We start from the raw sequence: 15,384 nt of genomic DNA on the forward strand, positions 1-15,384 counted from the left end.
TCCTATCACTTTGGAAGGACAAGGTGCAAGGATTGCTTGAGGCCAGGAGTTTGAGACCAGCCTCAGCAACATAGCAAGACCCCTTCTCTGCAAAAAAAAAAAAAAAAAAAAAAGAAGAAGAAAAGAAAACTTTTTTAATCAGCCACGAGTAACACACACTTATAGTCCCAGCTACTTGGGAGGCTGAGGTGGCAGGATCGCTTGAGCCCGGGAGGTCAAGACTGCAGTGAGCTGTGATTACTCCACTGCACTGCAGTCTGGGCTACAGAGCAAAACTTTGTCTCAAAAAATTTTTTTTAAAAGTAAAATTGAACTGAATCTTCTTACCCTGCTGCTGTTTTATCAACTAAGTTTATATATTCTAAATGCTTTGTTGTCATTTCAACAATGTTCACAGCCTCCTCACCAGGAGTAGATTTTATCTCAAGAAACCACTTTCTTTGCTCATCCATAAGAAGCAGTTCCTCATCCCCTCAAGTTTTAGTGTGAGATTGAAGCAATTCACTCACATCTTCAGGCTTCATTTCTAATTCTTTTTATTTCCACATCTGCAATTCCTTCCTCCACTGATGTTCTGAACCCCTCAAACTCATCCAAGAGAGTTGGAACCAATGTTTTCAAACTTCTGTTAATGTTGCTGTTTTGACCTTCTCCCTTGAATCACAAATATCTAGTATCTAGAATGTTCTTTCCAGAAGATTCTTCTTTAATTCACTCATGTCCATCAGAAGAATCACTATCTATAGCAGCTAGAGCCTTATGAAACGCATTGCCTAAATAGTAAGAATTGAAAGTTGAAATGACTCCTTGATCCATGGGCTGCAGAATGGATTTGTGTTAACAGTCATGAAAACCACATTAATCTCCCTGTATGTTTCCATCAGTGCTCTTGGATAACTAGGTTCATTGTCAATGGGCAGTAATATTTTGAAAGAATCTTTTTTTCTGAGCAGTAGTTCTCAACAGTGGGTTTAAAATATTCAGTAAACCATGCTCTAAACAGATGTACTGTCATTTAGGCTTTGTTGTTCCATTTTTTGGAATATGAGCAGAGTAGATTTAACATGATTTTTAAGGGCCCCAGGGTTTTCAGAATAGTAAATGAGCATTGGCTTCAGCCTGAATTACCAGCTACATTAGCCCCAAACAGAGTGTCACCCTATTTGAAGCTTTGGAGCCAGGCATTGTCTTCCCCTCTATAGCTATTAGAGTCCTAGGTGGCATCTTATTCCTATACAAGGCTATTTTATCTACATTGAAAATCTATCATTGAATGCAGCCACCTTCTTTAGTTATCTTAGCTAGATCTTCTCAGTAATTTGCTGCAGCTTCTTAATCAGCACCTGCTGCTTCACCTTGCACTTTTACGTTATAGAGATGGCTTCTTTCCTTAAACCTCCTGAATCAAATTCTGCCAGCTTCCAGCTTTGCTTCTGCAGCTTCTTCACCTCTAAACCTTCATAGGACTGAAGACTTGAGTTAGGGCCTTGCTCTCTGGATTAGGCTTTGGCTTAAGGGAATGTTCTGGCTGGGTTGATCTTCTCTCCAGACCACTAAAACTTTCTCCCTATTAGCAACAAGGCTGTTTTGCTTCCTTATCATCCGTATGTTGACTAGAGTAGCACTTTTAATTTCTTTCAACAACTTAATTTCTTTACCTTCTCAGCTTGGGTAAATGTTTGTCACAAGAGGCCTAGCTTTCAACCTGTGTCTGCTTTTCAACATGTCTTTCTCACTAACCTTAATCCTTCCTAGCTTTTGTTTTAAAGTGATAAGCATGCAACTCTTCCTTTCACTTGAACTGTTAGGAGCATTGTAGGGTTATTAATTGGCCTAATTTCAATATTGTTGTGTCTCCGGGAATAGGCAGGCCCAAGGAAAGGGAGAGAGATGTGGCAACAGCTGGTCAGTGAAACAGAATACTCACATTTATTGATTTCACCATCTCTTTTGAGCGAAGTTCTGGCTCCCCAAAAACAACTGTAAAAGGTTGAACCAGGAGGATTGCTTGAGCCCAGGAGTTCGAGACCAATCTGGGCAATATAGTGAGACCCCTGTCTCTACAAAAAAATACAAAAAATTAGCTGGACGTGGTGGCATGTGCCTGTAGTCTTACCTATGTGAGAGGCTAAGGTGGCAGGCTCGCCTAAGCCAGGAGATTGAGGCTGCAGTGAGCCATGGTAGGGCCACTGCATTCCAACCTGAGCAACAGATCATAACAGTAATAATTTTTTGAGTTTAACTGATGTGTTCCAAATACCTTGACATTTAATTAGTTTGACAAAATTAATTTATAGTTACAGAAATCAGATTGGTGGTAAAGTAACATGAGGGAACTACCTGGGTAGATGCAAACATTCTGTATATTTTGGTTGTTACATATGTGTATACTTTTGTCAAAAGCATTGCTGTACAACTAAAATTTGTCAGTTCTTCAGTGAAGTTGTTTGTTTGTTTTTTAATACCCTCACTGCCAAAAAACAGTTGTAGGCACAGAGATTTAAAAATAAATGGTCTAGCCTGAATGAAACTTTTAATTGGAATATTGTTAAAAGACATGTCACTTTGGGAGGCCGAGGCGGGTGGATCACGAGGTCAAGAGATCGAGACCATCCTGGTCAACATGGTGAAACCCCGTCTCTACTAATACAAAAAATTAGCTGGGCACGGTGGCGCGTGCCTGTAATCCCAGCTACTCAGGAGGCTGAGGCAGGAGAATTGCCTGAACCCAGGAGGCGGAGATTGCGGTGAGCCGAGATCGCGCCATTGCGCTCCAGCCTGGGTATCAAGAGCGAAACTCCGTCTCAAAAAAAAAAAAAAAAAAAAAAAAAAAAAAAAAAAAAAGACATGTATGTGTTTTGTTATCACTTAATTGACTAAAAAGTAGATTAAACCAGTCACAGGTTTTTAACTTGACAAATAAACAGATTTTACTGAGTGAAACATTGGCAACTAGACTAAAAATATAATTGTCTAGAAAAAGAGTTTTAAGATTTAGTTTTTTCTTACATTATATTAATACATTTATGAATTTTAAGATTAATGAACTTTTGTTGTAGACTTAGCTGAAATCAGTAAAGTAGCATTTGTTAGCCACGATAGAAATGCTTATTTTCTAATAAATGAAAATCACATAAAGTAAATGTTATGTTACAAATTACCATTATAAGCAGACCTGTTGGCTTACAAATGATAAAACTTTCTTGGCCTTTTGCTGTATACATCATGATTGTCTTTTGAGTGCTTTAACTCAAGTACAGAGCCTGATTAAAAAAAATATTTTTCTAGAGGCAGTAATTAAGTACAACATAGCTGGAAATGTTAAGCTTGGTTTTGAACTACCTTTTTAGGAGCTGAGACATACCAAGTCTTTGCTGAATAAGTCTTAGTGTGCATATCCTTGAGTAATTCTACATGTAGTATGATAACTGTGAGAAAATCCATAGTAGAGTGTCTATAAATGTCAAGATTACCTTTAATAAAATATGTGTTTAGGTGATGTGTTCAATATATTATAATATTTGTAGAGAACTAATTTTTTATAACCTTACAGAGAACTGAATATCATTTTCAGGTTTATTACTGAACACATAATCAATTAAATGATAACATTTTTCTCCTCAATGTGTTCTTGCCCTTTAGTTTATCCTTTGAATTATGATTTATCATCTATTTTAGTATATGTAGGAATATTCATTGACTATATTGTGATTATATGTATAAAGTAAAACCAGTTGTAACAGTGTTGCAATTAGTAATTTTTTTTATAATCTTGGAAGTATCTCACGGCATTTAATACTTGTTTAAAATGGTTTATATGAATTAAATATGTACAACCATGGGATAAAATGTAAACAACTGCACTATTAGGAAGATATTAAAGTAGAGGCTATATTTACAGTGTCGTCTTTCAAATCTAGCTATGCTGTAAACTGATGTTTGCTGTATGCTCCTCCTGATTTGAAATAGATGAAAGAAAATGAACCTATTATCACCATGGTTCACACAATGATTGAGAACTCGGCGCTAAGACCCCAACTGTACCAGCAAGTAAGGTCTTGGACAGTGAATGATACTGCTTTATCATCTGCAAAATCCCTCAGTGACAGTTTTGATTTATCCTCAGATTTACTCATGACATCAGTGTTTTTCTTATTTTATTTTTTGTTTATGTTTATTTGGAAAACCGCAATTCATCCATGCTTTTCAAGATGCTGCAGTATTCTTAGCATGGCTTCGCTGAACATTTTGCCGTTGAATATTAAATGTGCCATTTTCCTAAAGTTTTTGTGCAGAGTATTTGATTGTTATGTACTTGGAGGTCTGCAGTACATTTGCAAAATTACTAGATTTCCATATGGTTTTATTAACTCTAAAAGCATTAAACCTAATTTTTAGGGAAAAGGCTTTGTAAAAATATTTACTTTGAGGGGTAGCCCTCCACAGCTTCCTCCAACCTAGTGTTTGAATCTAGTTTCTGTACAATGGTATGGTAAAACTTAAAGGTAGCCACTTTCTAACATACTGGTGGGTATTTTCCCCCAGTATTCTTACCATTCTCAAGCAGTCCTCAAGACTATCATATCTTACCCTATTCTTTTTCCGAACTCAAAATGTGTATCTTGGAGTTGGCTGGCTTTAACTTAGGAACCTTAATAATCTGCAGATCTGCAAAAGAAGTCATATATGTTTCTATCAAACTTTTGTGTATTCATGGTCTAAATGTTTCTAGCTATGTGTTTCTCAACATCAGCTTCTTCCACTTCAGCACCCTCAAAATACTCTGGCCTATGACCTGTTACAGTCTTTTAAAAATCATGCAGAAGAAGAAAATTAACTAACATGAAAAATGAATATGTATTTTGATTAAAATATATAAGGCACCTAGTAAAAAGAAGGACTGTGAGCTCACACTGGCTTTTAAGGCCTCTATTTGGTTTAGTTGCCATGGGATCTGCGTCACAGGGCTATGTAACTGAAGAATGGATACAGTTGATGAGAGGGTGACTTATATTTCAGTACAGTTTTCAAAATGTTTAAAGTACATTATTAGATGACTGAAAATAGTCTCAAATTGTAATAAAGAGATTAACAAACTATTAAATATTTAAAGTTAAACAGCTTTACTTATCAAAAGAAAATGAAATCTTTCAATTCTTAAAGTCAGGTTATAGGCCTTGGTACTTTATTCCAAAGTACCACACTGAGAGTCTTACTACTTATTCCAAAACTGATACCTTCTGCAGTGCCTGATGCTGTCAGTAAAATATGTCATTTTTCTAATGCTAAATTGACATGCAATCAAAGGGATTTTGTTACAATATCACATTTTGCATATTTTAGATAAGAATGATAGCCTGGATTTCCTCTTTGGTTTGGTTGGTTTTTCTTTTTTATAATGCTCAACATTCATGGTTCATGATAGAGAAGTTTAATAGTTTAAATTATTCAGTTGCATTAAAAGTTCTCGTTGAGGTTTTCCCAAAATGTGGAGATCTGAAATGGAAAGGACTGAAGGGGGAAGCAAAAAAAAGTGAAGATGTCTGAGCTTGGCTCAGTATGGCGTCACTGACCTTGAATACTGAAAGAGCAATAGATTTTTATAAATATTTCTTCATATTAATACTTGAAAGAAAACTAAAATTGTACAGAACAGAAAGATCTGAATGTCTAATGTCAGCAGCCATGCCTGAGCATGGCTCAGCCACCAGTTACCAGGAAATCAGTGTTAACTCTGAGTGCTGTTAAGGCTAGGGAGTCTTCAGACTGTCTTATTTTTATTCAGCCGCTAGTAAAGGACTTAATTATTGCAAGGCATCCTTAATAGATTAAAGTGACAGCCTGACATATTTTTTAAGCTCTGTTTATAAATTTGCACAAATTGAAATTAGATTTTATTTTTTCTCCAGGTTTCCCTTATCATGTTATTATCCAGGGAGAATCTTCATGAAAAAGTATGAATGTACTGCTACAGTTTGCTTTTCTGAGGTTGAATTACAATGTTGTATTAATAAATTCTTGATATTTAACTAGAAATACAATGGCAAAATATTTTATAATGTATTTTATTCTGATTCATAGCCACTCAGTTTTTCTCTCAGGAGGACCTTTATGGAAATGTTTGCATTTTCTTCCTTAGAGAACATCCTAGAAATTACCTAGGAAATAATTTTCTTAAAATTGCTCAAATAAAAAAAACTGAATCCAGGCCAGGCGAGGTGGCTTATGCCTATAGTCCCAGCAATTTGTGAAGCTTCAGCCCAGGAGTTTGAGACTAGCCTGGGCAACAAAGCAAGACCCTGTCTCTACAAAATATGAAAAAGTTAACCAGGCATGGTGGCACACACCTGTAGTCCTAGCTACTCAGGAGGCTGAGACAGGAGTTCAAAGCTGCAATGAACTGTAGTTAGAATTATACCACTGTGCTCCAGCCTGGGTGACAGAATGAGACACTCTTTTTTAAAAGTAAATAAATAAAAGCATTCTAGCCCACCTTTCACAGTTAAATTTTAGCACCATAGGTTTTATAGCATGATTAATACCAGTGAAATTAATCACTTGATAAGTAATTTCTCCTAAAAGATGCAATACCAACAAATGCCTACAGTCCTATGAGCATTTTTTGCTGTTGATGGATAATATCTAATATTATCAAATTTTAAAATATTTTCCTAAAAATCCTTTTTGGAGTTTATATATTATGTTCATATGCTTTAAGATATTTATAGTTCACATACCTAAGGGATATTGAAGTTGAATTTTAATTAACATAAGTAACTTTAACTTAATGCCAAGACAGTTTTGTTTTTTGTTTTTTTGTTTTTTTAAGAAAGAAACTATCAGATACTTTATTTTGAAAAGCTTCTGGCATCCTAAATAAAATATAACACATGTCCTTATGTAGTTAGTAAAATCTATGTAACATACTCCTCAGCCTGAAGTTGAAGCAGTGCTCAAGTTTATGTAATTACTACATAGCCCGTTTTTTCATTTGCTTTTCTACTGTTGCTAAGGTACTTCAAATGAGGTATTCAAACCAAACCTTCCCTTTTTATTTTTATTTTTTTGCTACGGTTATATTTGAAAAAATTGATAGACAGTGTTACCATGAACTTAAATATGCAAAACTTGAGTTAACCAGAATGCTCATGAAATTTACATTTTTCTTTTTAGTAGGATTTTCTTTTTTCTTTTTCTTTTTCTTTTTTGTTTCCTTTTTTCTTCTTTTTTCTTTTTCCTTTCTTTTTTTTTTTTTTTTTTTTTTTTTTTTTTTTTTGGTAGGACAGGGAGTTGGGAGAATGTTGGGATGAGGGGTCAGGATTTTCATCTTGAGGACAAAATAGAAACCTTTTCAATCCTATGAACATGTTTGTTGTTTTTTTAGGAATAATTTTGTTTTCTTATGCTTCTGTTGTAAAAGCAATGTGTGGCAAAAGGTTTAAGAATTTAGTTAGTTGATGTTTAATGAATATCTTTATCGAATAATTTGATAAATCATTTAAAGAAAATTTTTGGTAGTACTAGAAGTAGAAATACCACAAAAATCTGATTGACATGTGTAACATGTTTATATGGCTATAAAGGATATATCGCTCTAAAGTAACTACAGTAGATATTTTTCTTTATTATGATATGCTAACTGATATAAAAATAAATCTGCAATAAGATTCCCTAAATAAAAATAGTATATCAATATCCTAAAGATTTACTGTAAATTACTAAGTTTTCACCTTAATATACCAGTCTTTTTTTCTGTTCACTCTGAGATACAGGGTACTGTTGATATTTTAATCTAGATGTAACACTGTCCACTAGTTATATTCAGATTCTGTGGTCTAGTAAAGCTGTTTTGCATTTAACTTTAAATATTAAGCAAACTACAGCTGGGTGCGGTGGCTCACGCCTGTAATCCCAGCACTTTGGGAGGCTGAGGCGGGTGGATCACCTGAGGCCAGGAGTTCGAGACCAGCCTGGCCAACATGGTAAAACCCCGTCTCTATTAAAAATACAAAAATTAGCTGGGCAAGGTGGCCCACACTTATAATCCCACCTACTCTGGAGACTGAGGCAGAAGAATTGCTTGAACCCAGAAGGCAGAGGTTGCAGTGAGCCAAGATCATACAACTGCACTCCAGGCTGGGCAACAGCGAGACTCCGTCTTAAAAAATAAAATAAATATTAAGCAAACTATATTTGAGCATCTTAGTAGCTTATGGCCTTTGATCTTTAATTTGTCATAAATGTGAAAAATGTAATTTTGACATTGTCTTACATTTTTTTATCATGGATCTACCTATTTAAAACTTACTTTTTTATTACTTTTTTAATATAGGAATATAAATTATTTTCTTGGATCTAGGTGCTTTAATTTAGAATGATAGTTGGCACTTCTCAGGACACACCTGAGGATACTTATTTTAAATAGTGTAAGAGTATTCTAACTTTGGTGATTAAATTCATTTTTCATGTAATATTCATTTCTATGAAAGTTTTGTGGTTTAACAGTGTGCATACCCTTAAATAGTCACAGATTCATTTGCATGAGGTATGTGAAAGTAATGTCTTGAAATGAAACATGTAAATCCAGGATTTATTGTATGTTTGGAATGCTTTTATTTTTACCTTTTCCTGATTCCTACATTTCTGGATCAATTCAAAGTTATCTCCTGTTTAAATTATGCCTCCTTTTAAAACTCTAACTGTCAAGCAGTTTCTTTCATAGAGAAAACATGCAGAATTGTCATTTATACATTCTTATGTATTACGCATATATGAAATTTGCTTTTTTTTTAAATTTCTCTGCAAAGTATCCCCAAAGCATATATGAAATTTTATTTTTTAAACTGGAATATAGTTGGGACACATTATTTCTAACCATACCTTGAAAAAAATTGGTGCCATTTAGTAAACATGCAATGAGCCCCATTTAAATTTTTTCTACTATATTTTCGTTACTTTCTCACCATCAATATAAAAATCAAAAGACAATAAAAATAATGAAGTATTGCCTGCAGAGGCTACGATTTTATCTGTGGTATAACTAACTGGGATGGCTATTGAAATCTTGCTAAGCACAATCAGAAGTAAGGATTTGTTTAACCAAAAGTTACTGGGAAGAAGCTTAAGTACACTGAATAATTTCTTAAAATATAATAACACAAATGGTGTCAACTAACACACATAAATTTGAAAATTGACTATCTATAGTTCATAACAGGCTTTCAATTTTATGAGGTTTTGAATGATTTTCCTCTTTTCAATTAAACCCATCCTTTTCCTTCATTATCTTTTAGTTCTTAAGACAGAAGAGCAAGATAAGTCTATATTGTGTATGTGTGTTTTATATTATGTATATGTATACAATATGTTACAGGTTTTGTTAAATAAGGTGTGTTGACATTTGAGTGTACACATACACAGTGTGTGATTATGTGTATACTGTGAAGGATGGTTTTGACTGTTGAACTATGCTTGATTCAAATATTTGATTTGATACAGTTGTTATGATTGTATTTGTCAATTTTTTTATTAAAATAATGTGTGTCTTTAAAACCAAGAATGTAAGGTACTGTATTAGTTTTGTTTGACCAGCATATTATTATGTTCAACAAGCTTGTTACATACATCATTCTCATGTATCTTGCATATTAGATCTCTGTTAAGTATTTTTCTACTTTGTTGATCTGTGTTTGAATTAAACTTCTAAAAGTACAAGAATCATTAAAATCTATTTTTGTTATATTGCATATATATTTAATATAAATCTAAAATATTATAGGCTAAATAGATTTTTAAATAAGATTTTTTAAGTTGCTATATGATTTTTTTCTTATAGCTGTCACAAGATGAAGGTAGAGGCACATTATACAAATACAGACCTGAAGAAGTAGATATTGATGTAAGTATTAGTATGATATATATGTCAAAAACACTGGAAATAAGCATGACCAAAAAACTTCTTTCCCCCAAGTCCTCCAAAATGACATCAGATAAATTTTGTGTGTGTGTGTGTGTGTGTGTGTGCGCGCGCGCGCTCCAAATTATTATTCCCTGTCCTCTACGTCCCACTGCTCTCTATTGTTAGCAGTTGAACATATTAAGCATCACTTACATGAAAGTAAAAACTATTCTGACTTTTAAAAGTTAGAGAATGGCTGGGTACAGTGGCTTACACCTGTAGTCCCAGCACTTTGGGAAGCTGAGGAGGGTATATCACTTGAGGCCAGGAGTTTGAGACCAGCCTGGGCAACATAGCAAGACCCTGTCTCTACTAAAAATATATGAATTAGCTGGGCATGCTGGTGCACGCTTGTAATCCCAGCTACTCTGGAGGCTTTGCCATGAGAATCTCCTGAACCCAGTAGGGAGAGGTTGCAGTGAGCTGAGATCATGACACTGCACTCCAGCCTGGTAATGGAATTAGACCCTGCCTTTAAAAAAAAAAAGAGAAGACTGGAGGCAAAGAAGAAGTGCTGTGTTTTTTTGGATAAAGTATCAGCCTTTAGACATTTTATCACTACTTCTTTTTAAATTAAATTTCGTTTATTTTATATCATATTTTATTTGCCACACATTCTTCCCTCATTATTTCCCCTGATTTTATTCCATTGAGTTGTACCTCCTTTTCTTTTTTTTTTTTGTTTTGTTTTGTTTTGTTTGAGTCAGAGTCTCTCTCTGTCACCCAGGTTGAGTGCAATGTCACGATCTCGGCTTACTGCACCCTCCGCCTCCCGGGTTTAGGTGATTATTGTGCCTCAGACACCCAAATAGCTGAGTCTGTAGGAGCACACCACCACACCCAATTAACTTTTTGTATTTTTTTTTTTCTAGTAGAGTCAGGGCTTCGCCATGTTAGCCAGGCTGGTCTGGACCTCCTGACCTCGGGTGATCCACCTATCTTGCCTCCCAAAGTGCTGGGATTACAGGGGTGAGCCACCAAGCCCAGCCCTGCCTTTTTCTTTTTAACACCTTTCATTTGTGTTACGTGAGTCTTGTTGTCTGACAAAGATAAGGTAGTTATTTGAATAGATAAATGTCAAAGAAGGTAAAGTCTCAAATTTTTTCCTTTTGTGTCATTATGCCTTAAAGTTCCTATTTCCAATTTGTCCAGTGTTTTCATTTTGAAACATTAAAACCGGTTTATTGTACTATTAAAATGTTATTAGAGTGCTTTCTCATACTTTCATAGTTAAGAAATTAGGGAGAAATTAGGGTAATATTAAGAATTTAAAACACTAAAACTGATGAAATTTATTTTTCTCCATTAATAATATTTTTATTTATATTTCAGTTAGAAGTGTTCTATTGTTTATATTCTTTTCTAAGAATCTAAGAGCATGATTTTTTAAATATATAACAATAGACTCCAGTAAGCATTTTAATTAAGGACTGAATATGTCACTTAACCTATTTAGCAGATTGTAGAGGCAAAATGCTTGCATGTGTATTTTTAAAGCATTCTATCTTTATAAGCTAGATTTTAGTCATAAAATGACTGCTTACGTCCAATTACAGAAAAAATAAAAAATTGCTAACAAGACATCTTCTCTTATAACCTAGGCCAAGTTAAGCCGATTATGTGAACAAGATAAAGTGGTGCATGCTCTGGAAGAGAAACTTCAGCAGCTCCACAAGGAAAAAGTAGGACAATTATATTTATTGTCTACAATTGATGTTACTTTATATGATTATTATCAGGACACTGATAAGTAAAAAGAATTAATTCAATGATGCAGAACATTAAGTGTAATTCTTTTTATTATAATAGTACACGCTTGAGCAAGCTTTGCTATCAGCCAGCCAAGAGATAGAAATGCATGCAGATAACCCAGCAGCCATTCAGACAGTGGTGTTACAAAGGGACGATTTACAAAATGGACTGCTTAGTACGTGTCGAGAACTTTCTCGAGCCACTGCTGTAAGTAGATTTTTTTTCCCCTAATAAAAGTAACTCAAATATGTAGTTCTATTTTCTTCTCTCTTTTTTTTTAATACTGGGCTCTCCTTAGGATTCTTTTTTATTATTATAGCAAAAAAATAGTGATTTGTTATTAGTGTACTTATCTTTAGGAACATAAAAATAAAATATTAGCTTTATTTCTGTAATTAATGGGCTTTCTGTTATTTATTTATTTATGAGACAAGGTCTCACTCTGTCATCCCGGCTGGAATACAGTGGTTTGATCATAACTCACCTGTAGCCTGAATAATCTCTTAGACTCAAGTGAGTGCTGGCGCTACTACACCTGGGTAGATTTTTTTTTTTTTTCTGGTAGAGATGGAACCTCACTGTGTTGCCCAGGCTGGTCTCAAACTCCTGATCTCAAGTGATTCTACTGGCTTGGCCTCCCAAAGGGCTGGTATTACAGATATAAGCCACCATGCCCAGCCAAACATTTTGCATTTTGTGAAATGAGTGTTTTACAGGGGAGATAAATACTCCTGTTTTTATGTATTATGTAAATGAAAAATTCTGAAATATGTGAAAATTTATTGCATTAAGAAAATAAATATATACTGGGCATGGTGGCTCACGCCTGTAATGGATCACCTGAGGTCAGGAGGTCAGGACCAGCCTGGCTAACATGGTGAAATACTGTCACTACTAAAAAATATTTATATATTAATTAGCTGGGTGTGGTGGCACATGCCTGTAGTCCAAGCTACTCGGGAGGCTGAGGCAGGAGAAACACTTGAACCTGGGAAGTGGAGGTTGCAGTGAGCCCAGATCACACCACTGCACTCCAGCCTGGGTGACAGAGCAAGACGTCGTCTCAAATTGAGAAAAAAAAGGAAAAGAAATATTTTGGGCCAGGCGCAGTGGTTCACACCTGTAATCCCAGCACTTTGGGAAGCCGACATAGGCTGATCACTTGAAGTCAGGAGTTTGAGAACAGCCTGGCCAACATGGTAAAACCCCATCTCTACTAAAAATAGAAAAAATTAGCTTGGCATAGTGGCATGCACTGTCATCCCAGCTACTCTGGAGGCTGAGGCAGGAGAACCCAGGTGGAGGTCGCAGTGAGCTGAGATCACACCACTGCACTCCAGTCTGTGTGACAGAGCAAGACTCCATCTCAGAAAAAAAAGAAAAGAAATATTTTGTAGATTTTAGGGGATTTAGAAGAATTTTGAAAAGGTGATAAATGGACTCATTTAACCAAGCATTTTAATAAAAGTTACCTGTGAAAAGCCTTTAAGAGGCCATTAACATTACCATTTGATAGCTACAGTGTGATCTAAGTTTAGATGATAAGCTTGAGTTAGAAATATAAATAGCAAGGCGGGGCATGGTGGATCACTTGCGGTCAGGAGTTCGAGACTAGCCTGGGCAACATGGTAAAACCCCGTCTCTACTAAAAATACAAATTAATTGGGTGTGTATTCCAGCTACTTGGGAGGCTGAGGCAGGAGAATCGCTTGAACCCAGGAGGCAGAGATTGCAATAAGCCAAGATTGTGCCACTACACTCCAGCCTGGGCAGCAGAGTTAGACTCTGTTTCAAAAAAAAGAAAGAAATATAAATAACAGAACCTTGTAACCCATAGTCATATGACTATGAGTCTCTTGGAATTACCAAATTTATATCTCAGAGCCTTACTTGCAGTTTATAAATTAATTGGGTGTTTTATGAGATTAAACAGTTGGCTTTAGAACCTATGATGTGGTCATCTCCATAAACATAGTAAGAGCACCTGTCCAAGCAGCTCTTTGAAAGAAATCTTAGCAAAAGCCATCATGTTATATAAAACTGCTCACAAACCCTTGTCTGTACCTTTAATGGGCTAGGAAGCATCTATCTTTTAAGAAGGGCCACAGACAGTATAGCTTAATTTAGAGGAGTCTTTCCAAGCTGGCAAGATGCCAGAATCTCAACATAGCTTCTGTTCTAAACCCTGAATTCTAAACAGGAGCTATTCTTAAAGGAATAAACCATGATTTTGAAATCAATGAAAACTTAGTTTGAGGAATTCTTAAATAACTTATATTTCTATTTTCATTTTTAAAATACCATTATTTCTGTTGTCTCATTTGAGTCTCTTAATTATATTGTCATGTTTGTAGACTTTTTAAAAATTTAATATCCTTTCCATTGTGAGCTTCTTGAAATAAGAAACTATGTCTCATTCAAATTTGATGAATGATTGAGCTAAATGACTTACCCAAGGTTACAAAGCTAATAAATAATATACCTATAACTCAAATCCAGATCTTCCTACCACAGCTTTGAAGACAGATCTACATGGATTTCTGTAATATATCATAAAGAAAATATAAGCACCTGTAATATTGTCCACAGGAAGTTGTCACTGAGCTAATCAAGGATAGGTAGGATTTAAATAAGGCGAGAAGAAAAGAGTGGTTTATACAATACAAAACACCTAAGCCACGGCAAAGATGAGAATGTAGGAGACATGTTTGGAAAAGGAGAAAATAGAACTTACTGCCTGACTGGGAGATAGAATTTCTGTGAGAGGATAGAAAATGTGAGATTAGAAAGGGAAAATGAGGTTAAGCTGTCAGTGCCAAGCTAACGAGAAGCTCAGGGTCTCTGTGACAACTTGAGTCAAATCAAAATGGTGGACTCTACAGACATTTAGTTGAAAACTATTTAATGATTTGGTATCTGCTCTCAAAATTCCCGTTTTAGAAAATTCCTTCCCTTACCAACTAGGATTAATAAATTAAATCTCATCAACAGTCTTAGAATTCGCTCCATCTCAAGGTTAGCTTTAGCCCAGATGGGAAATTTGTTGAAAATGTCTTAATAAATTAGCCATGGACCAAATCCTTTATCCAGAAAAAGAAAAGAAAATATCTTAATAGAAATGAATTTTGCCAGGAGTGGTGGCTCACACCTGTAATCTCAGCACTTTGGGAAGCTGAGGCAGGAGGATTGCTTGGGGCCAGGAGTTTGAGACCAAACTGGGCAACTTAGGGAGACCCTATCTCTATAAGAAATAAAAAAATTAACTAGGCATGGTCTTGTACACCTGTGACCCTAGCTACATAGGCGACTGAGGTGGGAGGATCTCTTGAGCCCAGAAGGTCAAGGGTACGTGATTGTGCCACTGCACTCCAAGCCTGGGTGATAGAGTGATACACTGTCTCTAAAAAAAAAAATAGTAATAATAAATAGAAAATAAATTAATCTTGTTTGAGTATCCCTTTTTCTGGTTTTTATCCTGTGTAATCGCTTTCCTGGTTTCTTTTTCCTTGCCTTCAGCAATAATCAGTGATTATGACAAACCCTCAGAGTATATCCTTCTGAGACAAGTCTTACTGCATAAAATACAAACTATGTTATTTGTGCCTTTATGTAAACTTATTTATATTTGTAGCTTAAGGCTGCAAATGTTAGCATGTGCGTAACATCATACTGGG

The 15,384-nt window shown here is 35.3% G+C and overlaps 1 protein-coding gene across 50 annotated transcripts in view; it reads left to right on the top strand.

Annotated features, from left to right (window-relative positions):
* PLEKHA5 (pleckstrin homology domain containing A5) overlaps positions 1-15,384 on the top strand; it is a 238,640-nt gene that overhangs the window by 178,696 nt on the left and 44,560 nt on the right. For 25 of the 50 annotated variants that reach the window (XM_064377730.1, XM_064377731.1, XM_064377737.1 and 22 more), the window contains 3 exons: positions 9,836-9,898; positions 11,560-11,640; positions 11,768-11,917. In XM_064377730.1, coding sequence (XP_064233800.1) covers positions 9,836-9,898; positions 11,560-11,640; positions 11,768-11,917 — 294 coding nt within the window. Of the gene's footprint in view, positions 1-3,969; positions 4,051-5,909; positions 5,955-9,293; positions 9,330-9,835; positions 9,899-11,559; positions 11,641-11,767; positions 11,918-15,384 lie in introns of all 50 variants that reach the window. The other 25 variants (XM_064377722.1, XM_064377728.1, XM_064377733.1 and 22 more) reach the window with 3 other exon arrangements.

The sequence above is a fragment of the Aotus nancymaae genome, unplaced genomic scaffold (genome assembly GCF_030222135.1).
Source record: "Aotus nancymaae isolate 86718 unplaced genomic scaffold, 86718_ANA_hifiasm-v0.15.2.pri h1tg000016l, whole genome shotgun sequence".
In the NCBI taxonomy this organism is placed as follows: Eukaryota; Metazoa; Chordata; class Mammalia; order Primates; family Aotidae; genus Aotus; species Aotus nancymaae.